General features: G+C 46.7%; 1 protein-coding gene across 2 annotated transcripts; it reads right to left on the bottom strand.

Annotated features, from left to right (window-relative positions):
- Nucleotides 1-4,872: 4,872 nt before the first annotated feature.
- On the bottom strand, nucleotides 4,873-6,359 carry Chchd5 (coiled-coil-helix-coiled-coil-helix domain containing 5). Of its 2 annotated transcripts, XM_021194830.2 has the most exons (4): nucleotides 6,210-6,351; nucleotides 5,742-5,882; nucleotides 5,488-5,653; nucleotides 4,873-5,059 (listed from the first exon to the last, which is right to left on the bottom strand). In XM_021194830.2, coding segments are annotated over exons 1-4 (333 nt in total). In that variant the 5' UTR covers nucleotides 6,212-6,351; the 3' UTR covers nucleotides 4,873-5,035. The 2 variants fall into 2 exon arrangements, with proteins under 2 accessions (XP_021050489.1, XP_029392440.1); XM_029536580.1 differs by lacking the exon at nucleotides 4,873-5,059 and having other exon boundaries at nucleotides 5,081-5,653; nucleotides 6,210-6,359.
- Between the last annotated feature and the right edge of the window lie 2,796 nt (nucleotides 6,360-9,155).

The following is a 9,155-nucleotide window of genomic DNA, read 5'->3' as shown; positions in this document are numbered from 1 at the left end:
CCCCGTGTGTGTGTGTGTGTGTGTGTGTGTATGTGTGTGTGTGTGTGTGTATACATACATATATATGCAAAAAGTGAGGAATTTTATCAGAGTGATGGTTCTCGGACTTGGCTGCATATTGAATCATTTTTAAAGTTCAGATTATTATTATTATTCTAAGTGTGGGTCTTATCCCAAGAGATTTGGACTTAATTGGCACAGATATATCATGGCTTTTAAAAATCAGCATGCGGTGCAATAGAAGCCAGTGTTCTTTCTTTCAAGACTGCCTATCCTTGGAGACTCTGGCTTCTGTTTGCACACATTCCCTCTGAACGGCTTTTTGTCACAGCTTTGCTTTTGAGACAAGGTCTTGCTGTGTATCCCTGCTCTGCTACCCTGTTAGGTAGACCAGGCCGGCCTCACATTTACTGTAATCCTCCTACCTCAGTCAGTCAAGTGCTGGGGTTACAGGCACGCACCCCAACACTCTGCCTTCCCAAACGTTTTGGTGGTACTCATTGGCTTACTCAGTGCTGAAAAATACTCTCATTATTATAGCAATTATGCTTTTCAACAGGGTCTATCTAATAGCAGCACAAAACTCCATCTTGAAAACCACCAAAGGTAAAATCGAGGTTCTTGAAGACATGAATTGCTTCCTGGCTGACATTCCCTACTTTTTTACACCTACAGTCCATTGACAGGAACATTTGCCTCCTTGGAACGCTAGACACCAACCAGTTGCGTTAAAAGCCACATCCATACCAGCATATCTTCTCCACCATTGCTACCTGACTCCACCACTGTTCCCAGTAACTCCCGACCCTTCATGTCCAGCACAACTACTTGGCATTCTTTGTGAAGTGAGTTAGGTACTTGGAAGGATTTATCAAAAATCTTTCACCAGTGGTGGCCATGGTGGGACAGGGTGGTTGGTGACAGCCGTGATGGGCAGGAAGGGTGGGAAAGGTGATGGTGGCCGTATCTGTGGCAGCCATGACAGGCTCAGGCAATGGCAGCTGAGGGGATGCATAGTAGCTGGGATGCTGGATTCGAGGAGAATAAATTTAGTGGCTGATAGCAACCACGGAGGCGGCCATTGTCTTTGGCTATTATGGCTGCAATTATGGCTAGCAGGAAGTAGCAGGGAACAAAAGCTAAAGCCCTCAACGGAAGTAGTCCTCCATCAAGGGGACGGTGGAGGTTGGCTTTGCTCACCCCTTGAGTGGGAATGTTCTGTCTCCCAGAGTTCCCCAGAGAACTAAGCTCTTACCCGTAATGACAGTTTGCATGGTGAGATCCTTCCCTTCCTGGTCACTCTTCCCGTTGTTCTATGACCGTGGCTTTCTGGGATCATCTCCTGAATCCGTTTCACATCCCTTAGCTAAGACAGTGCATCACGAGGAGGAGATTATGATTCAAGCACATATGGCACATTAACAGAACTGAGCCTCTGCCAAGCCATAAAGCTGTGACAAATTTCAAAAGACGGAAACATAAAAGATGTTACTGAACCGACTTAATTAGGCAAGATAACTAGAAAAATTCCCATATGTTTAGAAATTAAGAAATATACCTCTAAAAAAAACAATAAAAAGAAAAAAAAAAGAAATATACCTCTAAATTTCTAAATAATCTACTACCAATAAAGAGATAAAAAATAGAAGAATATGCTTTGTAAGGAACAGAGTGTGTATGTCTCACTAAAGGAAATGCCTGAAGCATTCATCTCAGAAAGGTATAAGCTGTGTGTGGCGGCACACACCTGTAATCCAAGGCAAGGGCATCAGGAATTCCAGGTCAGTTTTTGCTACACAGTAAATTCAGGCCATCCTGGCCTACAGGAGATCCTGACGCAAACAAATACAAGCCAAAATGAAGATCAACAAAACTAAAAACATATTACAGAAAAAGGTCAATAAACTTGATCTACTCCTGTCCATATTGATAAAGGAAGAAGGGAACAGCCTCCAAATATTACTTCTGAAGGGAGGGACAGTACTACAGATGCTATGGACTTTAGGATAACATGGATGTTATGAACAGATGTATGACAACCTCTAATCATAGATAATGTGGTAAGTTCCCAGAGAAGATAAAATTACCAAACTAGACATAGCTAGTGAAAAAACAAAAACAAAAAAACCACCATACAGTTGTACTTGCTTACACATAAGCACAGATTCTTCACAGCCAAATGTCATGCAGAAGTGAAGTCTCTGTTCTTGTAGTGTGTGGTCTCAGGAACGCTTGGGCCAACCGAAGGCAACAGCGTGATGCCTGTGAGGGTCGCCCCTTCACTGGGTTGGACCCTGCAGTCCTGACAGGCCATATAAAAACAGTTTAAACTGTAGTATGGACCTCCATTTAGTTTGTTCTTATCCCACTCAAACAAAACAAGCTATGCTGAAACCATGCCCCAAAGCCTGAGGGTTCAACCCACAGCCCAGGAAAAGGAGCCAGGAGTGGAACCATCAATCCTAGGCAGCCCCTGCTGTTCACCCTCTCCGACCCAGTTCCTCCAGTCTTGCCACATACACGGGGCCTGGCAGCTCCTCCAGTTTTGACTATACAGGACTTCCACCTAAGCCAAAAAATTCCTGTTTTCAAAGTAAATATTCAGATGAAATGTCCAATGGGCTAGGCTGTTTTCTAAACCATGACACAAATCTTGGGATTCAAGTGGCTGGCTACTTTTGGAGTCACCTCAAGGGAGGAGACTTATCTCAATTGTTAATCTGAATGGATGGCATAGGCATTGTTGAGCCAAAAATTCTATAGATCAAGGGATCTCTGAGATCTTGAGGACAGCCTACAGGAGGAACTGTGGCTGATCTGGGGACAGAGCTAGTTGGTAGAGTGCTTGCCTAGTGTGTACAATCTTTGGGTTAGATCCTCAATACCACATAAACTAGACATAGGACACATTCTTATAATCCTAGCCCACAGGAGGTAGAGATAGGAAGAACAGAAGTCTACGTCTTCCTTGGTTACATAGCGAGTTCAAGGCCAGCCTGGGATACATGAGGCTGCCTCAAAATAAATTAAAATTTTAGAGATTGGTTGGTATTTACAATCTGGAAAGTTCATAAATAGCAACCCTAGTGATCAGCATGACACAAATTAAGATTTTAATATACATATAAATCTATTATTTAAGTTGAAGTGTTTTGACATGAAAGTGACAGATTGACTGGCTATCTCTCCTGGATACCATGCGGGTTAGTGTGTTATCAATTTCTCAAAACACAGAGGAAAAATAATTCCTGTCAACTGCAAATGGTACTCTTACTGCATGAAAGCTCATAAATATGAACAGAAGTGGACACTAACTTTCTGCAGAAAAAAAAGATTTTAATATCCTTCCATCAACATAAAGTAGCCTTTTCATCTTACACCTTGCTACCCCCACCAACCTTCTAGCTTCTGTCCCTTAGCAGTTACCTCGAGGACAGGTCAAGCTTTTATGGGAATGCCACCCCTGGCCTTCCTTCTGTGTCCTAGACGGTTTCTTCATGAACTGACCATACTGGGGAGTCAGTGGGCAACCAAAGAGCTGTTACTACGAACACTAGGAAAGCAGTACTAACTCAGACCTGCACGGGCAGGATTTTCTCTGTACTTGATTCCACCACTCTTTATACACCATCCTCTTCTAAGAGCACACTGATCCACAGGGATAGAGCTGCCAGAGGTTCAGTGCCTGCATTGGCCCTCCCTGGCAGACAGGGAGTTGGTAAATGTACTAATTTTCTATACACAGTAGCTAAGTTCTTGGCCATCCTCTGAGGTCTTATTTCTGACAGTGGTAGCCAGCTTGATAGGGCACTTTTAAAAATTATATTTTATTCATCTGCTTCACTGGGGGTGGGAGGCAGGGGAATGCCATGGAGCACATATGGGGGATCAGAAGACCACTTGTCTGAATCAGCTCTATCCTTCTCTCATGTGGGTCATGGGATCAAACTCAGGCCTTCAGGGGTGGTGGCAAGCATGCTGACCCCCCGACCCTTCTTGTCACCCTGGTAACACATTCTTTGTTGGCTGTCTTCTTGTCTCCCTTCCTCACTCCCTAACACTGCTTCTGGATTCAGACTGAGACTGTACCGTCAGAGCCTCATCTGAGACTTGGTTTCTGGGAGATTGCTAATCAAGACAACATAGAAACCTAGTGAAGGAGGTCTTCAAGCCACAGCTTTCCAGTTTTCAATGTTTAAAGTTTATTTAACAAGAAGGGGCCTCCGGTGGCCCAGTCTGGCTTCAAACCGTGTAGAAAGGATGACCTTGACCTTCTGATCCTCGTGCCCTGCTTCTGCCTCCGCGTGGCTGTTTCAGTAAGATCAGTATTTTTATGTCCACTGCCCAAAGTCCATGCCTACTGCTCAACTGGTTCTAATTCAGCAGTGGAAAAAATGTGCTATGTATTGTTCCTCGGCCACGTCTCAGGAGAACAGTACTAAGGTGTAGTGAATGTAGGCTGTGGGCACTAATGGTAGCCAGGGCATATCTGACTGGCATGTGTGCCGTTACAGGTTGTCTCCAGCTCTAGTTCTAGAAGGAAGAAAGCTGGGCATGGTGGTTCACACCCAGAACCCTGGCACTCAGGGAGACGGCTGTTGAGTCTGAATTTAGCTAGGTCTACATAGTGAGCTTCAGGACTGCCAAGACTTAAACATTTATCTGGTTGACTGTGAGTGGGAGGGAAGCCTACCTCAGCACACAGACAGCAGGGCCAGGGATGGCTGTCTGAGTCATCCTCCTCCTAAGCCTAGAACAGGAGCACCCTGGCCCCTCCTGAGCGCTTACTTGGCAGACCAAGGAAAGCCGGGGATGGAAGAATGAGCAAGCTTTCCCTCATCGCTCTTCTCCCTTTCAATACCTAAGGCTGAATCAGAGCCCAGTACTCAGTCTTTATTTATTTAGTGTCCTGATGTCCAGGAGAGCCAGACCCACAGCAGGGCCCTCAAGACTCCAAAACTCTTGTCCCTCTTCTAGGCAAGGACACTGAGTGGGATGGTCACTCATGTCAGTTTTCTCAAAGTCCAAGGGGTTGTCAGGAGGCAGGCAGGGGCTGTGCCTGTGGAGAAAACATATCGGCAGTTACTGGCTGGAAAGCAGTGAAGGGGACACAGTGGCCAAGGAAAGGAAGAACATGGGGGACCCAGTAAGAACCAGGGACTTTGTTCCAGTGTGAATTGGAGGCCGCCAGAGAGTTTTAAGCAAGGGTTTATCATGACTAGAATTCAGGCCATTATATGGAAAGGAGAGGGTCAGGCAAGCCGGGGAAAGGCTGGGGCAGGTGCCCTGGCAGAGGGGGAGTGTGAAAGGTGGAGACAAGCAAAGGCATGTCCACTTGGGGACAGAGAACCATGGTTTTTGGATTCTGGATGCATAGCCAAGGCCATGTATGGGAATGGGGCTGGGACTGGTTCTTGAAGGTATTTAAACTAGAAAACGAAGGGAACTGTGAAGGGAAAAAGCCACGATCGAGTGAGCCCCCTTTACCTCTCCAGTTGTGGGTGAACTTGGTGGCTGCACCTGCTCCGCACACTGCAGGAAGCGGCGCATGTGTTCCGCACAGTTGCCAACTGCTGCCTCATTCACGCGAAGACACTCCTCAAAGGCTTCAAAGGGCTCAGCACAGGCCTGGCGGATCTGGCGGATGATGGGACTGGGGGGGGGGGTGGTAGGGCATTTTAGACCCTGAAGCATTCAAACCCCACTGCCTGGCACCCTCTAGCCCCCAGTTGTACACTCACTGGGAGGACGTGCAGCGAGCAATGCTCATCTTAAGGTGGTGACAATCTCGATGCCACGACTCTGGCTTGGCTGCCACACATTGGCCATACTGATCCAGCTCCCGGCTGCAGTATCGAGCAGTGACTTCCAGGGCTGCTTGCCTGTGGGACAGGGTAGGCTGAAGATAATCTCAAGAGGAGGCAAGAAAGAGTTCTGATTTTGGTCTGTGATTGGACTAGTCTGGATTTCGGGGGTTTTAAGGATCCCGTGATAGGGACAACCAACGAGGGGCAGAAATAAGCGCCGATCCCTGCGCGTTGTGGAACAAGGTGGGATTTCCCGGGAGATCGTGGAAGTCCTAAGACAAAGTCTGGCTATTGTGAGGCAGGCCTGGAGTATCTCCCAAGAGTCTTGGAGTTCAGTCATTTCCCGTTGGGGACCGTGCAGCCTGACAATATGGTCTAGAGTTAAAGGGAGTTGTAACTCACATCTCCAGGCGAATTCAGGCGCCGATCAGTCAGGGAGAAGAGACCCGCCTTTTCCGGTGTCAGGTTGTCATGGCGGCGCCCAACCCCGACCTACTGGCCTCACTCTTCCGGTCGCCGAGCGTCCCCGCCACTCATCCCACATAGGTTCAACTTTCATGGCTGTGTCCTGCTTTGCCTTCCGCCTCACTGCCAATCCGGGAGGCGGCCCCTGTAGCTACTTCCTGTCCGTCCCCTAGTTTTGTTTATTTACTTCCGGCCTGTGGTGGCGCGCTTAGAGATCACCGGAAGTGGGACTTCGGCCGTGAAGGAGCAGCCGGACACCAGAGCTGGTTCCCTGTAGGTCAGATCTACGCTCGCGCTGCCACTTTCCCGGCTGGACTTAGAGGCCACCGGCCCGCGTGACTATGGCTCGGCACATGCTGCGGCTCAGGCGGCAGCTGTGCCCGCCGCTCCTAGTCTAGGAACACGGGGATTGCCCTCTCAGCCGAGCTGCTACTATCGGCTTCCCGCCACTGCGTAGTCTCCTCCTGACTTTAGTTCCAACTTGCTGGGGAGGAATGACCTGAAACGCCACACTGGGCCTCCCATCCGATTATTCACTCAGACATGTCCTTTTCCTGGCATAGGTGGTACAGGCAGGATGAGAGTGGGTTTTATTGCTTGCCCCTTGCAATCGTGCACAAATTACTTTCGTTGAAAATAGGTGGTGTTTGCACTCTTCACATTTGCCCTCAGATTATAGGGCTAGACCTGTAAGTTCTTTTCCCTGGAAGGCTAAATATTCCCAGAAACCTAAGCTAGAGAAGATGAGCGGTAACCACCTTAGCACGCAGTTGTAAAATGAGGATTGCTGTGGCCTTCATAATATACAGTGACACTTTCATTTTTGGGAGACATGACACTCCACACTTCTAGTTTTCTTTTGTCTGGTTGCTCTGTCAAAAGAGTCATTAAGAATCAAATGGAGCCGGGCGTGGTGGAGCACTCAGGAGGCAAAGGCAGGCTGATTTCTGAGTTCGAGGTCAGCCTGGTCTACAAAGTGAGTTCTAAGACAGTCAGGGCTATACAGAAAAACCCTGTCTTGGAAAAAAAAAAAAATCGAACGGAGAGAATTAGATAATCCTAAGCGGATCTGAGAAATGAAGATCTCAAGAGTGCTTCTGTGACGGCAGTTCTTTTTGGGAGCTCATTAATGAAAGAATTTTAAACTCTACTCATTTAGGATGCTCGAGGGCAAAGTGATAGTCTGAGAGAAAACAGCTGTAAACATCAGTAGCAGCTAAGAGGGAGCAGGAGAAGGAAACGAGGGACCAAGAGTATGACGTCATGTGTGCAAGGTGCACAAGTGTGTGCAGGCAGAGGCCGGCGGCACGTGTTTTCCTCTATTGCTTGACACCTGAAGGTTTGGAGACAGGGTGTCACTGAACCTTGAAGCCCACCAGTGAGCACCTGGGAGCTTGTCTCCTCATCCCAACACTGGGATTCCAAGTGTGCCCTGCCATGCCTTTTATGTTGAAGATCCACAACTCAGGTCTTCCCGCTTGCATAGCAAGCACTTTAGTGAGCCATTGCTTCTTGAACGTTTGTCCCGGATACAAGAAGTTTATATCTACACACAAACATGAATGTGGCCTTCCAGAGCTTTATCTCTTAATGCCCCAAACTGGAAACAATCAAAATGTCCTTCAAAGTGGATGGTGAAAGTAGCTCACCCATACTATGGAGTACTATACAGCTGCGCAAAGGCATGAACTAATACATACAACTTGCACAAATTTAAAGTAAATTCTGTTAAGAAAAAAAAAAAGTCTATTTCAGAATATACCATGATTCTATTTACATGTATTTCTTGAAATTACAGAGAACATGTTGAAGGGTTAGAGACAATGAGAGAAGGCACAACAGGACAAGCTGCATGGTAATAATGTCCTGTGTGTAACAGCAATTTACCCAGAGGATAACAGTCCATGCAAACTATACATAAGAACACAAAAAACTGGTCAAATCTGAGTAGGCACTTGGGTTGTCTCAATGTCACATCAATTTTTTTAGTCAAGAATCTACAATTTAAGATCAAAAGTTAATTTTAAAAAATTTAGCTAGGTGTTGTGGGATATGATGTTAATTCTCACACTCTGGAGGCTGGAGCAGGGGGGTGTCTAGTTCCCAGGCAACAAGACCCCTCAGAACACAAATATTTGTCACTAGATCTGCACACCATCCCCAGCTACAGTATTGTGAAGAGACAGAGGATAGGGTATCCGGGTCTAAAGCTGAGCTGTTAACACAGGGGAAGTATCAACCAATTGAAGGTGTTCTCCTTCTGAAAAAATTCAAACACCCATTAACAGGGAACAACAGTACAGCTGTGTAAGATGTTATACACAAGCACACACACAGAACCCTAACAAGCACTGAGAAACATACAGAGGTTATCAAAAAAGCAAAGGAACATAGTTACTCAATAATCAGATACATTCAGCCTTAAAGGAGGAGGAAGTCCCACCATATTCAAAAACAGGGCTGAGTGTAGAGGTCATGAAAGATGCCAATCACAGAGGACAGGTGCTGCATAATCCCACCATGAGTTAGCGGGAAAGTCAAACTCATGGGCCAGCACTTGTAGCTGATAATTGTGCTGCATTTGGAGCTGTGAAGAGGAAACACACACACACACACACACACACACACACACACACACACACACACACAAAACACCACTCAAAGGTGCACAAGGAAACTTTGGAGATGACGGACCTGTGTAGTGAAATGTATAGGAAGCCTTTGTGTCTGGTTTGAGTGAAGTGTGTCTAGGTTAATGAGCAGAGGCTAAGAAATTGTTTTGAGATGTTTGAACCTTGAAGAAATGCTGTCTCCCTCCAAAGTCTGCACTTGCTGCTACGTGAGTTTCCAGCTGCACAGACCTTTGTACTAAGACACTGCTGG

The sequence above is a fragment of the Mus pahari genome, chromosome 3 (genome assembly GCF_900095145.1).
Source record: "Mus pahari chromosome 3, PAHARI_EIJ_v1.1, whole genome shotgun sequence".
NCBI lineage: Eukaryota > Metazoa > Chordata > Mammalia > Rodentia > Muridae > Mus > Mus pahari.
This window is presented reverse-complemented; position numbering and strand designations above follow the sequence as displayed.

Bases quoted from the DNA above. Each gene is read 5' to 3' on its own strand.
- Chchd5 (XM_029536580.1), bottom strand. The intron at 5,654-5,741 runs GTGAGTGTACAA...CCCCCCCCCCAG, and splicing joins GCTCGCTGCACGTCCTCCCA to TCCCATCATCCGCCAGATCC.